Source organism: Loxodonta africana, chromosome 25 (genome assembly GCF_030014295.1).
Source record: "Loxodonta africana isolate mLoxAfr1 chromosome 25, mLoxAfr1.hap2, whole genome shotgun sequence".
In the NCBI taxonomy this organism is placed as follows: domain Eukaryota; kingdom Metazoa; phylum Chordata; class Mammalia; order Proboscidea; family Elephantidae; genus Loxodonta; species Loxodonta africana.
In genome coordinates, this window is record NC_087366.1 from 51,802,555 (window position 1) to 51,825,925 (window position 23,371).

Sequence of the window (23,371 nt, forward strand, 5' to 3'; positions counted from 1 at the left end):
GCTCCACTGGAGAAGAGGAATTTAAGTTTGTGTTAAACTGACCTTTTGACTAGGTTCTAATGTTTAATGGGAACTGATGGTATAGATGAAAACAAGGCTGCCTGGTAACGAATGTAGCGAACCAGACACACAGCAGAGGAAGCCACGGGCAAACCTCAGCTCTCAGCTAGCCAATTCTGACCACCCACCCACTCGCTCCTCCCACTCACCCACCCCTCCCACCCAGCTTCAGAAGGAAGCAATTGACAACAGAGCCACTTTTACCAAGGAATTTATTCTAAAGAGCAACTTGGCTGCCCACCCAGTTAGGTCAGTGAACGCTTGCTTTAAGCTTGCTTTAACGTCTACGGTCCCGACCGCAGTTACTGTGATCACTGCAGTTCAGAATGATATCCCTAAGGGATTCTCAGTCATTAGATGGTTTATATTCATTTGAAAGCAAAAAACTGGCTACCACCTTTTAGAATTTTCACAAAACTATGGCTTAAAACCAAAAGGCTTTATTGGCAAACCCTCAGAAAACCAGAATAGCCCATTCTTTGGAATAGCCTTGTTAACTGAAGTCCCACTATACCAAGAATATTTCAATCTTTGTTATAGGACACAGCAAAATAGTGTATTTGGCTTAAAGTACATAAGCTCTGATGTCTGAGATCTAGATAATAAGCACAGAATATCATACTTACCTTCTCTACCCTGTTGCCTATTTCTATGTATTAGAACAAGGTTAGATTTTGGGACAACTAACTACACCTAGCACATGACATTTTTCACCACCACTACTGATAAATATTACTCGTAAGCAAAGCTGATTTCACAAGTTTCCAGTGGATCAAACCGTTTCCTGCCTAGTGGTCTTAGGGTACTTCATGTGACTGCCTTGAAAACAAAGATGGTGGGCTTTGATTATGTTGCTCCATTGCTTCTTCAAATTCTCCGACTTAGAGGACATCAGCTAGACTTCTTGCTGAAAGAGCAATAGAACAACACAATCAGATTGACTGGTCATTCCACAGTCGTTTATTGTTTCCATGTGCAAGGCACTGTGCTAGGTGCCAGGAACAGCAGGAAAGTACAAATACAAGTAAGAGTGGCCTCTGCCCTCCAGGAGCGTACAATCTAGTAGGGAAGATAAACGAATACAGATACCTATAATACCAGACAGAAGTGGCAGCTGCCACAGGAGATAAAGTATTACGGGAAGCTTTCTCAGCACTCAACTTCAAAGTGAGAGCAGGTCAGAGGAAGCAGGTTTAGACTCTTATTCCATTGTCATCGGTGTGGCATGAAAGGCGGCTGAGGGAACCTGCTAGGCTGTGATGAACTGGGCTGCATCTTGTTCCTCAGCTCTCTCAGCTGAGATCCCAGTGACCAACAAGGGCACCCCCTACCACTGAAAGGATGGAGGGACAAGGGCCAGGAAAATGACAACACACAAGACAGAAAAGCATGCACACAGGAGCACCCCGTGGGAGTCTGCACCTCCTGGGCCCTGGGTGCTGCTTTTACAGAAAGACAAGGAACATCACCCTTAAAAAAAGTGCTAAGGGAGAAAGCACCGGACTCCCCACCAGAAGCCCGCAGGCTCCTAGTGAAGAGACCTCAGGCCCTCTCTTCCGGCCTCGGTTCTCTAAGATAAAGACGTTAGACCAAGACCTCCAAGGTCCTCTGCAGCTCTCCAATCTCGGAAAAGCACAGGAAATTAACCTTTAGCATCTGAAGCATAGCTTTTTAAGTCAATGCTTACTTTTTCTCCTGACATCATTTGTACAAGAACCTCTAAATAGAAATGAAAACCAACTACCTCCTTTCCTGACTTTGATATATACAAGCAATAGGATTGCTTGTTTTTAACTACAGTTAATGTATAAGAATAGCGTCTTACACTTCATTATAAACAAGGCACCTTTCTGACCAGCTTGGCCTCAGCAACTTATGCCTGACAGAGGCCCTCTCAACGACACGCGTTTCTATTTTGGTTATTAAGAATACTTGCATGAGAAGATTAAATATTTTGGTCAAAAGTCCTCCACCACCTTTGGGCTTCTTTAAGTAGCTTGTGTGTCTCTCAGTTCTAAGGATTTAAGTTCTCCAGCGGCTTCAACACTTTAAAAGCTTGGGCAGAACATGAAGAGGCACTGCAGATCAGGGGGGAGGCAGAACGAAGGACCTGATTTTTAAACAGGAAGGTACCTCCCAGGGAAACAGTAAGGAAGAGATGCAAGCAAAGTAATGCTCTTACAGCTGCTTGGCCCTTTGCCTAGCAGGAATACAAGGTTATCATAAGGGGAAATTTCAGAGAACCCAAAGAGGCCTACAGAACCAAGTCTGCCTGCCTACCATGTCACTGTTGCACCTATCTCCAGGGCACTACTTTCATCTTGAAATACGGGTCTATCTATCTATCTAGGGAGTTTAGCTTTAGTGGCTCCCTTGAGTCTGCCAAGGTTAGACTTAGTCTAGGGCTGAAAGACACTCATTGATCTTTTGGTGACCACACACCTTGTTTAGCTGCCCAAATCCGTCTCACCAGAGTAAAGAATCCCTTTGGGTGCTGCCGTAAGACAGTCACGTTTTGCCTAAATGCCAGTACTTAAGATAGCAACGTTAAAGCACAAACTACAACTGAGGATAAAATGCCAAGTTCACCTTACCCCAGGAGAGAGTTGGCGAACAGAGCTGAAGAGGCTAACTGCTTTCATCAACAACAAGAGTCTACAGATACAGCTCCAAGGAATCGAGTTTGGTTGGGTATTGCTATACCCATGAGGTGGCTTATAAGGGGTCTTCCAATCCACAAAGTCATCTGTGTCAAAGCAGAGCGCTAAGAGGCTCAAATCTACTGACAGAGAATTCACGATCCCCCATTTCTAATCTGATGGGTATCTTCTACCAAATCACCCTCCAAATCCATTAAAAATATATCTGAGAGATCAACTACTACTTGGAACAACTGCAATACGAAGAAAACAAGACCTGACGAGCCACTGGGAGGGTTAGAGTTTGAGGGAGATTGTGGAGACAGTGGCTTTTAAACAAAAGCTCTTGATAAAATTTTGCTTTTCTGATTTATTTTTCCTTTCTATAAGCAGGAATTACATCGTACCTGGGCAAATGGCTTATAAGGTTTCACAGATTCTGCAAACAAATATATATTTGGAAATGTCATTTTTCCATTAACATCCTTGTGAAAAGACTTTTAGCTGATAGTTCCATACATCTTTAAACCACATTAAGCATACGAAGCTGCCACAATATAGGCAAAAAGGGCAAGGAACTTTGTTTTCCTTTGTCCAGATTAATAGTGCTGGCCTTTTCGGTAGACCTAAAGAGCAGCTTTGCTCATCCAGCTTTTTCTTTACCGTGCGTCCTTTATTTCTTTGGCATGCAGAGCTGGAATGGCAGTCCTGTTCCTACGTACAAAAAACCATCTTCAACATATAGATGATGAAAAGTCACCTTCACGTGATGGGGTCTGGCTAAAGTTGAGAACCAGAAATCTACGACAACTCAATTCATATTTTTTAAATACTTTATATGGTAAAAATACAGCAAAAATAGTTTTTTGTTCAAAGAGGAAAAATATACTGCTATGGTCATGGTTCTAAGGGTGATTGAAGTAGTCTGGCTCCTCAGCTGTGCACTGTAGTGTAGGCGAGCTTCAACCGCGGCTGCTCCAACTTCAGTCATTTATCAAAGCTAAAATCATACTGTGGAGGGAAGAAATTAACGTTACTAACGTTCTCTTACGAAAGTCTCTACAGTCTGGTCTGTCCAGACTTGTATCCCTAAGGCTCAGCAAGGAACACTAATATGAATAAGAGACAATCATTTGTACCTAAAGGAAAGAACACCTCTATCGGGGCCTCTCGATGCCATGAAAAATATCTTCACTAAAGAAAAAAAAAAAAAAAAAAGAGTACCATATTTTTCACAAATAACACACCCACACACATATAACACGCAGGATGTGATTACGTAAAACCACTCTGGTACAGGCTGCCCATGCAGACACCACACACGTCTTGTGACATTTCCAGACGTGAATTTCAGCCTCATTCACCCGTCCTCCCATATAACAGGTAAATCGCATGCTGTTCATTTTCCTTAATCTCTTCCTTACAACAACAACCCGTTGCCACTGAGTCAATTCTGACTCAGGAACCCTATAGGACAGAGGGGAACTGCCCCACAGGGCTTCCAAGGAGCATCTGGTGGACTCGAACTGCCAACCTTTTGGTCAGCAGCCGTAGCTCTTAACCACTATGCCACCAGAGTTTCCAATCTCTTGCTTATGTGTATAAAAATAGTCTGAAAATGTTAATTTAGATCATAGCTGTATAATAAAGGTACAAGCCATGATTAAGAAGTCATGGATCAAGTTTGGTAGTCCCCAATAATCGGAAAATAATCAACACTATGCCTTTGTTTTTATTCATTTAATAATACCTACTTATGTTACCATGTGATCAGAAATAGAAATTGAAGTCAGCAACATGTTTTTTAAAAAATTGGCACAGCATGCTTACGAAAATAATGCACAGTGGGTGTTTGATGCAGTGGGCAAAATGTGTAATGTGTGCGTTAGTTGCGTAAAAATATGGTAACTAGAGGGGGTTGGGGACAGGGTTATAACCTAAAACCAGTGTTGGGCATTGGGCTAAAGTTTAGAAAAATAAGCTATCGCAAAAAAACAGCTTTAATAATTTGGCCAGATCTTTGTACATGTTGTCTTTATGCCTGGAATCCTCCTCGCCATCCCACCCTCATAATCCAGTAAATTCCTACTCAGGTTTCATGATTTGGCTCTGAGGCATCTCCTCTGGGAAGCCGACCTCGCAGCCCAGGGCAGCTGCACGCTCTCTTCCCACAGCTCATCAGCCTCCTGCATGCTTTGCTTTACATGCTGGTCTCTTCCACTGGACCATGAGCTCCTCTGAGAAGAGGGCAGGATTCGCATTCATGCATTCATCCCATCATCACGTCCAGTCCAGTGTGCCACCCCAGCTACTGCAATCACCGAGCTACAAGCTTTTACTGTTGGAATTTTGTGCTGCTCCTTTGTGTCACTGGCAATGCCTTACACACTGATACACAGCACTCAATAAATGCTCTATTAAAACTGCCACAAAACATGGCATAACAAAACCACCGTTTCCTTTTAAATACTGGGATCAGCCTTGCTCCACTGAGATGACATGACTAAATACATGGAAAGTCCTACATTACTAATGGTATAAATGATTAGTTGTCCAAATTTAACCAATACTACATGTACGCCGTACACAGCACAGGTTAAAAGTGGTAGCTAGTATTTTTTAAGGATTTTTGAGAGCTCACTAGAGGCCAGCACAAATCTAAGTGCTTTATGTGTCTTATCTCATTCACAATCTGATGATGTACAAACTATTAGTTTTCCACTTTCAGATGAAGAAACCAAGGCACAGAGAGGTTAAGAAACTCGCCCAAGGTCACCAGTGAGTCAGTGGTAGAGCCCAGATTCCACTAAGCTACCACCCAAAATACCAAAGGCACAGATTCTACCATTCTCTAAAGATGAGCATTTTTTTCCTTTTAATTCTATTTAGCAAATGCTCAATGTCTGCTTATGTGCAAGGCACCACACAAGGTGTGGTGGGTGATACGCAGAGGAGCAGATTCCATGTCTACATTAAAAAGCTGAAGACTTGGGAAAAGGGTTACAAGGACATCTTCTGAAACAACTCTTTCATCTCGATGCCCTGAGCTACAGGTGACACCCAGGGGTAGGGTACTGGCATTGTGGCTGTCAATGACAAGCCAAGAAGGAAAGGGGGAAGGAAGACCCAGGAAAGGGAAGGAGAAATGACGGATGCAGCCACTCAGGCACGCCAGTCACAGGAGTTGCCTCCCTTTGATTCAGTTGTAAAGAACCACACCTTGAACTTGCCCTCAAACTGCTCCCTGACTTCTCCAATACCCAGTCTTCAGCCCATCTTCCCCACTGCTTTAAATTCAACAACTGACAGCTAAGAAACTCTGGTGCATTTTTAAACTCTAAGACTTCAGGTTTACCAAACAAGACACTGCTCCCCAATCCTACATTTACTCCCCAAAGTGTGACTCCATCAGATGTGCCCTCAGCACACCCCAAGACAATTCACGTCATCAGGACCCAGGGAGTGCCGCCCTAGTTTACTCTCCAGGAAAGGAGAACCTAGAGGGATGGGGGAATGAAGAAGATAACCTGGAGCTGCGCTCACGCAGCTTGCTTTTTGTCTTCAGAAAGAGGCAAGCATAAGGGAACGTATAGGATGGTAAAAAGACATTTACACAGTTTAAGACCTAAAAAAAAAATAATAAAAATGAGAATAAGTGTGTTATCACATTCTTAATATTAAGTTTTTTGCTCTTTATTCTTTTTCTTTAATACTTGTATTAAACAGCAAGCACATCAGCCCTGAGGTAGGGTGTGAGAACCAGAAACTGACACCAATGTGCTTTTTCTGTCCTAGCTTTTAAAAAACAGAAAAGCAAGTAAGATGAATGATGAAAAGGAAACCATCAAAACGCTAATTCCAATCTACTAGATTGAAATCTATGCTGTGGGTGGAATGAGTACAGTGAAAGGATTTCCGAAAGCCTGCTTTGTCAGGCAGGGTAAAACAGCTCTGACTTCTAAGCTATTTCAGACAAAACAGTAGTTTTTTAAAACTGCTATCTCTAGACAGTTTCTAATCACTAGGGATCTTCTGAGTAGTAGAAGTTTAGTCCAATACAAACTTTTCCTAATAGTCCTTAGGCCTGGGGCGGGGGAGGGGGAGAAAATTTACCTAGGGGAGAAAACAGAAATGATTTATTTAAGCTCTGATACAAAGGTTAAGCCTGGCATCTAGCCTTTTAAAGGCTTAAACCACCCTAACCCAAACCAAACCCTTTGCCACTGAGTCGATTCTGATTCACGGTGACCACACAGGACAGAGCAGAACTGCCCCCCGAGTTCCCAAGGCTGCAATCTTTATCGAATAAGGCTGCCCTATCTTTCTCCCACAGAGCAGCTGGTGGGTTCGAACCACTGACCTCTTGGGTAGCAGCTGAGCGCTTAACCACTGAGCCACTAGGGCTCCTTATCAAATCACCTACACGTGACAATTTTTTTTTCCTTCTTTGCTCTACTCTATGGGTCAAAGATGGGTAAGGGAAAAGGTGGCACATTCATCTCTAAAACATAAAGGAGTAAATTTAAGTCTCAAACGGGACTGCATACGGCTTCCTGTGCCGGAGAACCAATCCCTCAAAGTAACCTTTACTTTCCGTCTATTAGAACTGAAGCCTGACACAATACAGGATCGTTGCGAGGCGGAACTGACTCGACAGCAACAGGTTTCGGTAGACCACTCAGCATGCTGGGGAACTGGGATCATCCCCAAACTTCCTACTGCCAAGAAAGACCAGCCCAACTTGGCTGTAAGTTGTGGAGAGCATTGGCCAGTGGTCCGATACCCTGGAGACCCTGAGTGGGAAGATCTTTGGGGAACACATACTAATGCTTATAACAGGCAGTGAAACCTCACAGCTGGATACTAGAGCAGGAAAGGAATAGCAAAGACAGTCTTAAGAACGTTGACAGCCTCGACAGCTAAGAAATAACAAAAATACTGCTGAGTAACTCTACTGTAGGTCAGACAGAACGCAGATTCAATGACACACATGAAAAATCTACACAGCCACAAGAAATTCACATAATCCCCCAAAGCCCTGCAAAGTCAGTGCAAAATCCTATACCAGACCCATTGCCATCAAGTCGATTCTAATCACAGTGACCCTACAGGACAGAGTAGAACTGCCCCATAGGGTTTGCAAACAGCAGCTGGTGGGTTTGAACTGCTGACCTTTTGGTTAGCAGCCGAACTCTTAACCACTGCACCACCAAGACAAAATCCTACAGTACACTAATATAATCCTATAGTACAGTACAGTCATCCATCAAAAGCATACACAGCATCCAGGAAAATGCCATGAGGATTTTAAACTCACCTATAAAGATACATGAAGAAGCAGAGCAAGTGAAAACCAAGCTTGATCATGGCTTCTTTCATGTGTGACTTCAGCTGCCCTCGATTGTGTATTTCTGTTGGATCAAACACTCCCATGTTACCACTTGGCACCATAATGAACCTGGGAAATTAAAGGATACAAACAGAATGAAAATCAAATCACCATAAATATTCAGAAATAAACAAACAATGATAACCTTTAGAAATAAAGCAATCACACCAAAAAAAACCAAACCCGTTGCTGTCTAGTCGATTCTGACTCATAGCGACCCTACAGGACAGAGTAGAACTGCCCCATAAGAGTTTCCAAGGAGTACCTGGTGGATTTGAACTGCTCACTGTTTGGTTAGCAGCCACAGCACTTAACCACTATGCCACCAGGGTTTCCAAAGCAATCATAAACCAAAAAACCCACTGCTGTCGAGTCAATTCTGACTCATAACGGCCCTATAAGACAGAGTAGAACTGCCCCATAGGGTTTCCAAGGAGCACCTGGTGGATTCGAACTGCCGACCATTTGGTTAGCAGCCATAACACTTAACTACTATGCCAGCAGGGTTTCCAAAGCAATCATAGCAGTCTTAAATCCAGACCAATTACGGACAGCAATGTGGTGATGTCACAGGCCTCCACTTAGTTTTCTTTTGGAAGATACAATACTGTTAATTTTCGGCATAATTTTCTGCTCTCTCAAACAAACAGAACAGCGCTCTCGAGAAGGATATTTTATGCATTAAGTTGCTTTTTCCTATCCTCTGCAGGAAAACTACTTAACAGTTCATACCTATAGCCCCTTTCCATTGGATACAGGCGAAAGGAGCCTCCAAAACTGAACCAACTTTATCAAGTTTCTAGAAACTTTTTTACCTAAAAAAAGTTCTATATTAATGTGATTTCTCTCCTTCACCTTCACAACATCCTTACAAGGAGGGCAGTGTCACACATCATTATTCCCATCTCACAGACAAAAATAAAAAAGGAGAGATTGTCTGTTCAAACAGAACTGTCCTGTCTGGTGCTCCTGCTGATCAGCGGATAATGTCTTAATCTGCATGGTTATAAATAGCAACTCAGAGAAGGCAGAACAGGAGGTAGCTAGAGTAGATGCTACAGCGGTAAAACTCCACCTCAGGTAAGAAGACACTCAGAGAGCAAAGTCTTACTTTATGCAGCTCTTAGAAAAATACAGATTAAGTGCAAAATATTATCAAGTAATTAGAGCACCTAAGAAATAGGAGATTTTATAGTCGTGGAGGTATGACCACAACTGCAGGAATAGAATGAGGTTCGAAATCAATGCGGAGACTCATGGGCACTGCAAATATGAGCCTAACTGCAAATCCAGACCTATTCAACTCAGTTTCCTACCAACTCAGAACAGACTCAAACTTTTTTTTAACAATCTTAAAGACAGTATTTTGAACATACTATGGAGTCTTTTGTGCTCTTCAGAAAACATAACATTCTCACCCATCTACTCAGTATCATTGTGGTACAGGAGACACGTGACAGTCTTCTCCTTCCCAAAACAATTGCTTTTACCAATATGGAAGCTGGCTTCCTCCAAGAGGACGGATGAGTTTAAGTGTGTGGGCGTCAATCCCCATCCTGTGCCATTTGCGTGACAGGTCCTGCCGACTGTGCAGCAGACAAGTTCTAACCTGGCCCTCTGCCTGCTCTCAGACTCTCATTCCCAAGTTTCTAGTCCAATCCTGGCACTGCGCCTCCCCCGCCCCGCCATACACTTGGTTTCTCAATTATCACTTCTGTGAAACGCAATTGCCTGAGTTCCACAAGTCACAAAACTTAACTTTTCATCTAAATCTTAGTTGCTCATTTATAGCTGAATCGAGAGTATTTCCATTTGAATATCCAGGTGACATCTCATTTCAAACAGTCTCACAGAGGCTTACTGCTCTCTGACTCCTGGGGTATCTGACAGGAGTGACCCCCCCTCCCCCGTTGTCTTGGTGGCCCATAAAAACTTCCTCTTCAGAACTTCTGATTTCTCTCATCCTTCATAGCCAATTCATCAAACTCTCGTCCATTCTTTCTTCCTATCATCACTGAAATAGCTGTCTCTTTTTCATTCCCACCATCGCAACCCTGTTTCAACACGGTATTACCTCACCCCAGTCTCCTAACTGGTTTCCCCACCTCCTGGCTCTTCTCCATCCATTCAATACTATGCAATGCTTTCAGAAAAAGCTTCCCAAAGCATAATTTATTTCATATTAGCTGCTCAAAAACATATAAAGGCGACACATAAATGGCTAGTAAGCACATGCTTAACATCACTGGTCATCAGGGAAATACAAATTGAAGCCACAATGACATACTGCTTCACACCCACTAAACCAAAAAGCCACTGCTGCAGAGGCGACCCCAAGGGTGTAGAGCAGAGCCGAGTTCCATAAGGTTTTCAAGGCTGTGACCTTTCGGAAGCAGACTGCCACGCCCTTCTTCTGAGGCACCTCAACGCATGACCATTTGCACCACCCAGGGACAATTCAAATGCATCAATTCTGTCTTCCTACTTCATTGTCCAGCTTTCGCATACATACGAGGAAACTGAAAGACCACTCCTTAGGTTAGCCGCACCTGTGTCATCAAAGTGATATTTTTGCTTTTTAGAACCCTGAAGAGGTCTTTTGCGGCAGATTTGCCCAATGCGATAATGTCATTTCATTTCTTGACTGCTGATTCCATGGACATTATTAACCCAGGTAGAATGAAAGTGTTAACAACTTTAATTTTTTTCTCCATTCATCATGATGTTGTTTATCAGTCTATTTGTGAGGATTTTTGTTTTCTTCCTGTTCAGGTGTAATCCATATTGAAAGCTGTAGTTTTGATCTTCATCAATAAGTGCTTCAACTTTTCTTTATTTTTGGCAAGCAAGGTTGTGTCATCTACATTTCACAGGTTGTTAATAATGAGTCTTCCTCTAATCCTGATGCCACATTTTTCTTCATATAATCCAGCTTCATGGATTATTTGTTGAGCATACAGATTGAGTAAGTGAAAAAGTACAACCCTGCTGCACACCTTTTCCAATTTGAATCCACACAGTATCCCCTCATTCTATTCAAACCACTGCCTCTTGAGCCATGTACAGGTTCCACATGAGCACAATTTAGTGTTCTGGAATTCTCATTCTTTATCACGTAGAAGAAATTAAAAAAATTTTCCCTAGTTGATGCTCGGTTTCATGATCTTTATAAAAACATTCCTCCAGATCCACTCACTTCCTCATAGGATCTCTTCGTGCGCCTCCTCCTCTCCCACCCCTCCTTCCTCATTCCGACTTTCAGGATCTCTTCGTGTGCCTCCTATCCTCTCCACCCTTCCTTCATTCTTCTCTATGCCCTTTTAGTCTAACTGCGGGAGCCCTGGTGGCAGATTGGTTAAGAGCTTGGCTGCTAACCAAAAGGTTGGCCATTCAAATCCACCAGCTGCTCCTTGGAAACCCTATGGGGCAGTTCTACTCTGTACTAGAGGGTCGTTATGAGTCAGCATCTACAGGTTTGGTTGGTTTTTTCAGTCTAACTGTACTTTTAAAAATCACATTTAAAAATCAGTCAATGATCGTAGAAGTTGTTGAACTGGTATATGTTCTGCTATGTATAGCCTCAACAACAACAACAAAAACAATCTTTTTTTTAAAAAAATTGTATATTAAAAGAGCAAAAAAAAAAACCAGTCAATGAATGATTTTACCCCCCAAAAAATCTAGATACAAAAAAAATTAAAATAAAACCTAAAAATTTAGTAAAGCAGTAAACCACTACCATAAGAGGTAATTCTGGCTTTGTCAGACAGCTACCCCACAGCTCTTTACAAGAAAACATGCTATGTGTAACAGCCCAACTATGCAACTATTTCCAATTAGCGCTTCCACTGAGCTACATTTGAATAAACTTCCTAAGTTTGTTAAGTCAAAATTTGATAATTACCTAATTTTCAGGCTTTTAAATATCATGTGCTTTGGAGCGACCCAAGCACACTGTAGCTAAAACACTGCATACAGATAATAAGGGCCTTATATCACATTCTCAGGCTTTTGACTATCCTTAAAAGAAAAAGATATTCAAAACTGAATGAAAAAGCATTTCCTGAGTTTTCAACATTACAAGTAAACATTACATGTTTTTTAAATTTACAAATGCAAATTCATGTTTTTACTATAAGACTGTGCCATGCAAACTGCCACTTGGCCTATACACCAAAGTGAACAAATGTATATGCTGATTTAATCATTTACTTTACTACTGGCACTTATGTTAGTGGAAAGTGTTGTTTAAAAAAAAAGACACACAAACCTGCCCCGACATAAAATAATAAACAACTATAACCCGCTGCCATTGAGTTGATTCCAACTCATAGTGACCCTGTAGGGCAGAACAGAACTGCTCCACAGGGCTGCCCCATAAGCTGCAATCTTTATGGGAGCTAACTGCCACATCTTTCTCCCGCAGAGCTGCTGGTGGGGTCAGACTGCCAACCTTTCGGTTAGCGGCCGAGCATTTAACCACCGTGGCAGCGGGACTCCTAGATAAACAACTATACTCACCGATAGATATTCCAAGTGGCAACAGGCAAGTTGAGAAGGAAGATGAACCAGTGCAATGAGATGAGCATTAAGACAGTGACCACAGTATGGCCGACCAATTCTGGAATCACCCACTGCAAGAGAAGAACAGAACGTTACAGCTCTCCTGCTGTGTCCTTCCTGACTGTACATTATCTGAAGCTAAAACAGTGGATATAAAGAGCCCTTACAAGCTACTATTTCAAGGTTATCTTTAGAGTCAGATGGCCCAGATTTGCATACTGTTACCCCGTGCAAATACATCAAGGCACATCTTGAAAATAAAGCACTTAAATGTCAATTACATTTTATCCCAAGAGTTACTAAGTAGGTTTTGAATGACAACTAGTGAAACCAAAAAAAAAAAAAAAAAAATGACAGTATTATTTACTTTCTCCTCTTTTTCTAATCTAGGTTGGCGGATATCCACATATCTGCTGCCCTTCAAGTCAGAGTATCAACCTTAAACCTCTTCCAATCTCTAGAACCCTTAAGAGGAAAATCATTTCACACTCAGAAAAGAAAAATGGGGCTGGGGGAGAGCTTTAAGCTTACAGTGATAGCGCAAAGTTGACCAAATATGATAATGAACCAGGATGCCAGAATCCTAACCCACTGACTTTGTAGCACCCCATGCTCTTATCTATGCTCCCCTGGTTTACTGTGTAATTTTCTCTCCTCACCCATCGACAACTATTGTGGCAGGGTTCTCCTAACAAGTACACCCACTCCTCACTTATCGACATGGTTAGGTTCCAAAGACCAGGTCGTTACACGTGAAAATCGGTGTTACACAAAAATGAAGTTAAAAGGCAGAGCCCAGCACGTCGCCACACCCCACAATCAAGCAGATCATTAGGCCCCAGTATAAGGCGGCATTCCGCTAGGGAAAGGCCCACAACTGGACCGACAAGGCCCAGCTACAGGCCCCCAATCAGCTGTCCTGGGGCCCTGCCTCAACACCCCACAGTGTCCTGCACACCTTCAGCCAGTCACCCAAACTGCACAACGCAGCTTCGCCCCAGACAAGCAGGACAAGCAAGCATTCTGAGAGGGACATGGAGGCCGGCAAGGGCAGTGCCACCCCCAGCTGGAAGAAGGCAGCCTTGAGCGCAGGTGGGGCCCTCACCTTTGTCAGCCCGGGCCTGGTGGTACACAAGGCGTGAGTGCCTCCTGGACATAATCTTGCCGTGCTCTATCCCCCAGTGAGCCACACGGAAATAGTGGAGGCCTGCCCCACCCCCCACCCCCCACAGGGCTCTCTCTGCCCAGAAGGGCTGTGCCAACCTGTCCTCTGCCTGGGATACGCTATTGCTGAGCCTGTGCACTGTCTCAGCATTGGTTACGGCACACACGTCCTTAATGAACAAAACAGCCCAATAGTAGATTTTTTTTACTACTGTCGTAAATGTGAAATGCCGGAGAATGAGATAGTAAGTGAGGAGTAGGGGTGCAGATTTTTTTTTAATGGAAGCTAACAGCTTATCTTCATTGAACCAGAAACTGGCACTCCCCACTTTCAAATATGAGGAAATGAACTCAGAGAGGTTAAGTAACTTGTCCCCGGTCACACAGCTACTTAGCAGCTGGCAAAGCAATATATTGTAAACCCAGGCAGACTGACCCCAGGGCTCTTGCATTTAGATATACTTTTTTTGTAAACAAAGAAGTAAAGACTTTTCTGGGCCTTAAACCTAATTTGTAATCAATTGTAATACGCATTTTAAAAAGCGTAACGAATTGGGCACAATGCTTATAAGTGGTACGTGCAAGCTACCAAACCTGGAATGAAATCCATGCTATGATTTTATTAACTCTCCAGTCTTGGTAAGAGTTACCTATTCTCTCTAAGCCACAGTTTTCTCATCTAAAATGTGGAGATAATAGTAATACCTAACGCATGAAGTTACAGTTTTAGATGAAATAACATATTTAAGCACTACAGGCACTCAATAAATGTCAGTCCACGCCAACAGCAATGTTACTGCGTTACTCCCCAGGCTGTCAGAGCCCCACAGCAGCTTTCAAGCTTTTCATTTCTTACTGTTTTACACAGACACACACTTGAAACAAAAGTTTCAGGGAGCAATATCTAACTTTACTAGGCTTAGTTTACTGACTTTTAACCAAATCCTGTTTTCAATCTCTTCTCTCCTTAATTATGCACCCTTCCCCTAACTTGTTCCTAGAATGAGAGCACTAGGTTTGTATCTCCCAGGTGAGGCTTAGAGGATTCTTTGCTGGAGTAATCTAATGGTCCAAGAGAAAACATCTACCAAAAAACCCTACCATTTCAGGTACCCCAACAAAAGTCTTGGTAAAATGAAGTCCGTCAATAGGCCCAACCCACCCACACAGAGCTTCCAATAAGCATTTTAGTGCTTCACCCTTATGTATGAATAGACAGCCATGCATCAGACACTTGAGGAAAGCCTCCATCCAACATGAAAGAAAAGAGGGGGAAAAAGAAAGGAACTTAGGGGAAATAGAGATAATGCAGTAAGCAGCAAAAAGTCAAAAAAACTCAGAGAGCTAAGAAAGAAGAGACTCAAACACGGACCAAGCGAGCAAAAGTCCTGAGGAATTTAAGGTACAGCATAAATATTTACTAGAACATACAGAAGATAAAGCTGAAAAAAATCTTAAAACAATCACGATAGAAAATAAAACCAAACGAATGAAAATAAGAAAAAAGAATTGGCAGGTCAATCCAGCAGATCAATTATTTAGCTAATGTTGAGTTGTTGAAAGGGAGGAGAGAAAACAGAATTCTTTTATCAGAACAAAAAAAAAAAGAACACAAATTTCCCAGATTGAAAAAGTGTATCAGATGTCCCAAACAGTAAATGAAAAAGGCCTAAATAAAAGTACACAAAGGTATACCACTGTAAAATTCCAAGGATAAAGAAAAGATTCTGACGCTTTCATAGAGCAGACAAAAAATATATATACAAAAAGGGTAAGAAATCAAAATGGCATCAGGCTTCCCAGCTTGAATACACCGAAGTCAGAAGACAGCTGAGCAATGTCTTTGAAATTCTGAAAGAAAAATCCTTCCAACCCAGAATTCTGTACTCCAACGAACTACCAATCGAGGGTAAGGGTAAGACATCTTTAGACATGCAAGGCCTCAAAATTTAATTCCCAAGTACCCTAGCTGAAGAAGTTACTTCAGCAAAATGAGGTAGTAAGCCAAGAAAAAAAGGAAAATACGAGATCCAAGAATCAGGAGATCCAGAACAAGAGTCCCAGGACCAAAGCCGTGACACAAGCCCTGAGAGCAGACCGTACAGAGCACAAAGCAAGAGGGTAGAAGTCTCTAGGAGAAATGTCGCCCAGGGAAAAAGTGAACTGATGGATTATTTTATGTTTGACCACGTACTAAAGAGTAACTGAAGAGCTTTACAAATGTATTTGAAGAAAAGACTTAGAAACAGGTAAATAGGAAACTAAGAAAATAAAGAAACATGGCAATCATCAACACTAGGAAAGAAAGCTATCAAAAAAAAAAGAAATACGATCACTGCCTACTATGAAGCTTAGCAATAAAACATTTGCTATTATAATACTACATCATAATGATGTAAACACTGAATATAAATTTAGCCAAAAAAGAAAAGATAGGAGATAGGGCGTTTAGGGAAGGGGTGCTTACATTCGGAATTCAAAGGGTCAGGAAGGGACCCTACAAGGTTTGTAGTACCTTTGATTTTAGCTGTGTGCAAAGATAACTTTCATAAAAAGTAATGTTAAAAAAACTAGTTAGCTTCAAATCCAAGGAGTAACTTTCTCAATAAAAGAAGGTAGGTAATGCTTTCTTTGTATTTAGATTTTTAGTTTGATAAAAGAAAACCCACAAAGTACCTAAAATACTGAGTAATCAAGAAACATACAGCGATACAGACGATCTGCCTATTTAAAAAAAACAAAAACAAAACTCTATCATTCTTCTAAAGATGAGGAAAAATATAGTTTACTAGAAATTTTCACTTTCCAAGTGTAACTTCATTTCTTTCACTGGCCAGAGAAACTTAAGTAGACTGAAGATGTGAAAAGACACAGGGACACTGTTTTTAGGTCAAGTTAAAAAACCATATTTTTATATGAACTTTCATCCAGAAAGCTTTCATCTGCTCATCTCATAAAGTGAATCAGGACCAACTAGTTTCCATGAATCTAGACAATCACTGCAGTTCAGAGTTCACATGTCAATATAAAGTTCTGACTACACTAAAGATAAAACTGCCTTAAAACACATTGGCCAATTAATTCCCTTCCTCAGCGAGCCGCACAGAGGTCTGCTTTCATTCAACAAGAGGCAGGCTGAGCCTTTTTCTCCATGAGCATGGAGGGGTTCTGGACACAGAAGGCAAAACAATTACCCTCATAATGAACCTGTGCCTGGCCTGAGTAATGGTGTCAAGGGGACAAGGCAGAGTAAAGAAACAAAATTTCCAAGTCATGAATCCTAGTATGTAAAGAAATCCTAGTACGATTTCACTGTAAAACACAGTAGCTTTACCAACATTCCAATGACTAAGAGACAACATGCACTCTAAAATCACATAGATATATATATACTGGGTAGCTGTACTAATCTTTACAATGCAGAGCTGACTTCGGTACGAGAAAATGAGCAGAAAGTCTTACCTTGTTTAATTTCGAGCAACATGATCTGGCATTAATATAATCACATTCTAAATCAGACAAGGTAATTATCTGAGGATCAAGATAAGGAATTATTAGTTTTATAACAACTAAGTAACTTTTGGAAATTCTGGTGGCATAGTGGTTAAGTGCTACAGCTGTTAACCAAGAGGTGGGCAGTTGGAATCCGCCAGGCTCTCCTTGGAAACTCTACGGTGCAGTTCTACTCTGTCCTATGGCGTCGCTACGAGTCAGAACTGACTCGATGGCAGTGGGTTTAAGTAACTTTTTAAGTTTCAGAAAGCAACTGGGAATAATTCTTTAAAGTTCACTCAATTTTCTCATTTATGTTCTTCTCAACCACTGATTTTCACAAAACAATCCTTTTATTATGCTCAATTCTAGTCTAATCCATAACAATCTGATTCAAATGTGTACGATGGCTATAAGAAACAAAATAATATCTATAAAAATAGTCCAAATGTGAAAAGCCTGAATTCCCAATAGTAGAAAGACTGTATGTTTATGATATATCCATAAAGTCTTTGAAGACTTAGGATGTGAATAAAGAAAACAGGAGGCAAAACTGTAAATAGAGCAGTTACATGTTGGTAGCAGTTATGTCCCAAAAGTCAGATTACAGATGATTTTTTTCCTTAATATTTTTCAAACTTTCCAGTTAACACATTAAACTGGAATCAGGTCAAAAATAACTTTTAGTATAAAATATAAACCCCAAAATAATAATTTAAGGGACGCAGACAGACATAAAATGAAAAGTAAAAATCTTCAATTAAATGACACACAGTCTGGGATTTACTTTAAAATGCGGGCCCCCCCCCCCATCACCACCACCCTCAGGAGTTGGGGAAGAGATTAAAAATAATGGCAAAATGTTGAAAACCACTGACGTGAGAGATAGAAACATGGGGTTTATTGCACTACTCTCTACTTTTGTTTGTTTAAAAATTTCCATTAAAAAAGGTAAAAGGAAGTACTCTCAGCTAAACATTGCCATACTGATATCCTCCATCATCACCTCAACAGGTCTAAAACGGAATGTATCACTCTTCCCACAAAACTGCTCCTCCCCCACTCTGTTTTATTTTTGTCAACAACCTTATAGGCTCAAAATATGGAAAGCGTCTCTGCTTTCTGTGTCATATCACATAATCACTCATTACAAGGTCCTATCAATCATTCCTTCTTAACATCACACACCTTATCCCTGCTTTCACTTGCCCACAGTCAGCACTCCCTGTCAAATCCAGATGACCCTATCTATACCCCAAACAGCTTATCTTCCCGTCTTTTCCGTTCCCAACCCAGGCTGCAGATCCACCTTCCTAAGACACCTCTTTGTTTAGGCCAAAATACTTCGAGGGCTCCCAACTGCCTAGCTAGAGGGTCAAAGTGAAAGCTCTTCACTGAACATTCAAGTTTACCAAAAACTGATCTAATTCTACTTTTAATTCTGCCTTTCCAACAAGACTGTCTAAGACCGCCAAAATCAACCACGTGCTCCAGATGGTCTATTCATTAACCCCGTCACCATAAATGCCATGAACATTCTGTCTCTGTTCCTTCGCTCTTGCCAGTGTCTGTACAGCCACCCTCTCCTCCTCTGTAAGCTTTGCTCGCAGTTCAAAGTCCAAGAAAACTCCTATACCTTGCATGAAATTTACTGACCATTTTCCGCCTATTTCTAATACCAAACTAGTGCAACTACCCTAAAATACAGTAAAGCAATACACTGAGTCTCATCTAAACACACCCTGAATGTATCTTAATGTCTGTCTACATCTAATATTCCACCTAACATTTTTCTACATACCTAAACTGGCTTAAGCCAAATCTATTTCAAGTTATCAGGCCTAGTGTGCAAAACTGCAAAATAAGAAAAAGGAGAAATCCAATTTCATTTCTCTGAGTGTAAGCTCCAGTTCCTTAGAAAGGGACATGGGTCAATAAAGTGATGCTGTCCTTTCAGTCCGTTCCCAGAACCTAACAAAACTCAGTGTTCTTCTCTTTAAAAGTCACCAGCTTAAGTAAAAACTGCAGCTACAATACTTCCTGGACATTTGCTATGGGGTAGGCACTGTGCTAGGAGCTTAACACATGCTCCCACTGTAAAGACACATACCTGGGAAGTAAACGTTTCCTCCCATCTTAAGGATAACTGAGGCTGAATGGTGAAGTAATGTGTATCGCAAATAACTGAGCAGGTAATCCGGTTTCCAAGTTCTGTCCCTTTCCACTACAATCAAGTCCACAATGACATATGAAAATACGCTGAAAAAAAGTCCTGAACAACTAACCTAAAACCAGCATGCTCTGGCAAATACAAAAGTTTAATTCGGTCAGAAAGGGGCACGTGTGGTCATTTGAACAGTTTGGAAACGAAAACACGTGCACACCTACTAAATTTCCAGGTCTGCAACTGCCAGAGGACACCAAACAATCCCTAACAATTTTTTTTTTTTTAAATAAATTCTTCTCAAAACTCACTACAAAACGGTATCGCCAAGGAAGCAGTTCACCCCTTTTTTAAAGGACTGGACTCCTGGATGTGAAAGGTCCACCCAGTACCCACACCCGAGAACAAAGACGGCGGGGTGCCGCCCCGAGAAGGACAAGAGGCGGCAAGTCGCCTCCGCCCGCCCCCGCGCCCGCCCGCCCCCGAGCGACCGCCACGGACGTGGCCAGGCGTCCCGGGAGCCCCGGCTCCGACCCGGGGCCCGGTTCCACGGAGAGCCGCGCCCTTCTCTCCGGGGCCGACGGAGCCCAGGAGCCGGCCTCGCCCGGGACAGCTGCGCCGGGCCGTCGTGGGCGCCTAAGCGGAGCAGGGCCGCCGGGAGCCGGCGAGGGGCGGCCGGCAGCCGGGCAGGGCGGGGCAGGGCCGGGCCGACTCGGGCAGCCGCGGGGCTCCTCCGCCCGGGCCCGCCGCACCCGTCCCCGCGGCCCGCGCCGCCGCCGCCTCGGCCGGGTCGGCGCCCAGGGGACCCGCGTCGGCCGGGCCGGCGCCCAGGGGACCCGCGTCGGCCGGGCCGGCGCCCAGGGGACCCGCGTCGGCCGGGCCGGCGCCCAGGGGACCCGCCTCGGCCGGGCCGGCGCCCAGGGGACCCGCCTCGGCCGGGCCGGCGCCCAGGGGACCCGCCTCGGCCGGGCCGGCGCCCAGGGGACCCGCCTCGGCCGGGTCGGCGCCCAGGGGACCCGCGTCGGCCGGGCCGGCGCCCAGGGGACCCGCGTCGGCCGGGCCGGCGCCCAGGGGACCCGCGTCGGCCGGGCCGGCGCCCAGGGGACCCGCGTCGGCCGGGCCGGCGCCCAGGGGACCCGCGTCGGCCGGGCCGGCGCCCAGGGGACCCGCCTCGGCCGGGCCGGCGCCCAGGGGACCCGCCTCGGCCGGGCCGGCGCCCAGGGGACCCGCCTCGGCCGGGTCGGCGCCCAGGGGCCCGCGCCGCCGCCGGCAGCCTCCCTCGCACCCCCGCCCGCTCCCCGGGCCACGGGCGCCCGGCGGGCCTACGCGCGCTTCCGCCGCCTCGGGCAAGGATACGAAGTAGACGGAGAGGAAGATGAGCGCACAACAATCCAGGAGGGAGAAGACGAACACCACCGCCTCCATCCTCCGCCGCCACGGCACCCCACGGGCACCCCACGGCACCGCCGCTCCCCCGTCAGGCCGGCTGCGGCGCCCCTGCCTGCCCGCCCGCCCCTGGCAGCTCCTGGTCCCGGCCGCTGGGCCGAGGAGCCCGCCCCGCCGAAGCGCGGCCTGCCGGGAGTTGTAGTCGAATTGTTTGAAATTTCGAAGCTCGTAACCCTGATGCATACTGGGAAGTGTAGTTTATTAGTACGAACCCATATCAAAAAGGTAGAAGCCCTAAATATAATTTTTTCCAGAAATTGTGACCAGCAATTAGTTAATGGATATTTGCTGAATGCTTGTAATCTGCCGGATATGCAGTAGAACGGATTTGCCGTGTGTGAGACTATCATTATTGTCTGCCCTTCGCCCTCTGCCTCCCTGACCCAATTGGGAGTGCTAAGAGATTTTCACCTCAAAGCACAAACCTACCACTCCTGGCCTGACCCCTGAGATTTGTACTTCCTAATCTCAGTTTCTCCAGGGTTCTCACAGTCCCTTGCTTATCCTCGGTTACAGAAATGTCCCTCTCCCCTCTGGGTTTTAAGATCATTGAAGACAATATTTTGTCTTCTCATCCATTCATTCATTTTACAAGTATTTGCTGACCCCACCCCTACTAAATGCCAAGAACTGCTTTAGACTCCGGAGACACAGAAACAAACAAAGCAGACAAGATCCCTGCTTCCTGAACTGGGTGGGAGGAACAGGCAAAAAAGTAGCAGATAAATACATGAAAAAGGTAATTTCAAAGGATGATAACAGCTATGAGGAAATTATATCAAAGCCATTCATTCATTCAACCAATTTTTTTTAGCAGCTTGTGTTCACCACGTACTGTTCTAGACTTAGGGATACAGAGCGAACAAGAGGAAAAAAGTTTTTACATTCCTGTAGTTTACATTACAGGGAGATGGACAACAGATAAGCAAACCTATAATGTCAGGCAGTTGTGAGCACTTTGGAGAGTATGGGGAAACATTTCCTCGATTGATCAGAGAAGGCCATGCTTTCATTTAAGGTGAAATCTGAACAATACCTATATGAAGGCAAAGCACTCCTGTCAGCAGGAACAGTGATTGCAAAGGCCCTATTGCAAGTCCAAGTTTGACCTGTTTAAGGAAAACGAAAAAGGTCAACGTAACTAAAACACAATGAATAAGGGTGAGTTTTAAGAGAAGGCCTGAGGTGGGCATGGCAACATCACATGGGCCTTACAGTGTGCTCATAAGGAAATGTATTCTAAAATGGTGAGAAGCCACTGGAGAGTTTTAAGTATGGAAGTGCCTTGATCTGATTTACATTTTTTAAATATTCTTCTGGATTTTTGGTGCATTGAATATATGAAAAAAAAATATGAAAGGAGGACACAATTATCAGCAGGGAGACCACCTAGGGGAGAAGAGGCTGAATAGTGGAATTAGTATAAAGGCAAAACCCACTGAATTTGCATGATACAGCATAGGTTCATAAAGGGTTCAGACATGAAAGCTAGGCATTCTGTTGACAGATCATTTATACACTCACTATCGTTACACTCCCAATGCACCTTGGATAGACCTCTTTCAGAGCACTGATCCCATTCACTGTCTTTCCTCACATGCCTAGCCAGCCACCCCTTATATTACCAGGGAGGTAACAGACTTCGTTAATTTATGTATCCCCAGGACTTTCTATCCTGTAAATAGTTGGTGTTTAATAAATGTCTGATGAACGACCCACGCTATCAGGAGAATAGTTTCCAGATTTTATTAAAAGCATTAATCTCATCTTACATACATTTCCCCTGAGCTGGAAATGAAAACACAGGCCATCCTATATTCTTTATCTGCTGTTTTATCCTTTATGTGCTATTTATCAACGATAATTATTAAATTACCAATTCTAATTAAGATAGGCTTTGTCTCTTATTCTGTTAGGAAAAAAAAAAACTCTTTGTGGTCAAGTCGATTCCCACTCGTAGGAACCCTATAGGACAGAGTAGAACTGCCCCATAGGGTTTCCAAGTGGCTGGTGCATTCGAACTGCTTACCTTTCGGTTAGCAGCCGAAGGTCTTAACAACTGCGCTATCAGGGCTCACTTATTCTGTTACAAAACTCAAAACATGGCTGCAATATCAAAACAATGGGGAATGCAAAATTTGGGAGAAGAAAATGATCAGCATACAAAACAATAAGTGGGTATGTATGACCAAGAATTTTTTTTTTAAATACGTACTATATTTTAAAAGTACGAATTACATTGGCTCCTTCTCAGTAGATTCCAGAGAAAAGATGTCGTTGTTACTTGCCACTGCAAGACCCCATGTGTGCAGGGTAGAACTGCTCCATAGGGCTTTCAAGGCAGATTGCCAAGCCTGTTTTTTGGACGTGCCTCTGGGTGGGTTCAAACTGTCAACTTTTCAACTAGTAGTCAAGTGTTTAGCTGTTTGTACCACCCAGGGACCAGAGAAAAGA

At 43.5% G+C, this 23,371-nt stretch overlaps 1 protein-coding gene across 4 annotated transcripts; it reads right to left on the minus strand.

The window, feature by feature from the left end:
• Positions 1-1,002: 1,002 nt before the first annotated feature.
• On the minus strand, positions 1,003-20,967 carry CNIH4 (cornichon family member 4). Of its 4 annotated transcripts, XM_064276839.1 has the most exons (5): positions 20,828-20,957; positions 17,278-17,346; positions 12,610-12,722; positions 8,017-8,157; positions 1,003-3,710 (listed from the first exon to the last, which is right to left on the minus strand). In XM_064276839.1, the coding sequence occupies exons 1-5, from the start codon at positions 20,894-20,896 to the stop codon at positions 3,683-3,685; spliced, it is 420 nt and encodes a 139-aa protein (XP_064132909.1). In that variant the 5' UTR covers positions 20,897-20,957; the 3' UTR covers positions 1,003-3,682. The 4 variants fall into 4 exon arrangements, with proteins under 4 accessions (XP_064132909.1, XP_064132910.1, XP_064132911.1 ...); XM_064276840.1 differs by lacking the exon at positions 17,278-17,346 and having other exon boundaries at positions 20,798-20,954; XM_064276841.1 differs by lacking the exons at positions 17,278-17,346; positions 20,828-20,957 and adding an exon at positions 19,418-19,879.
• Between the last annotated feature and the right edge of the window lie 2,404 nt (positions 20,968-23,371).

Bases quoted from the DNA above. Each gene is read 5' to 3' on its own strand.
- CNIH4 (XM_064276839.1), bottom strand. From the start codon at position 20,896: ATGGAGGCGGTGGTGTTCGTCTTCTCCCTCCTGGATTGTTGTGCGCTC. The intron at 17,347-20,827 runs GTATCCTTGCCC...CTTGATCCTCAG, and splicing joins TCTTCCTCTCCGTCTACTTC to ATAATTACCTTGTCTGATTT. The intron at 12,723-17,277 runs GTAAGACTTTCT...CTTCTCTTGCAG, and splicing joins GTTGCTCGAAATTAAACAAG to TGGGTGATTCCAGAATTGGT.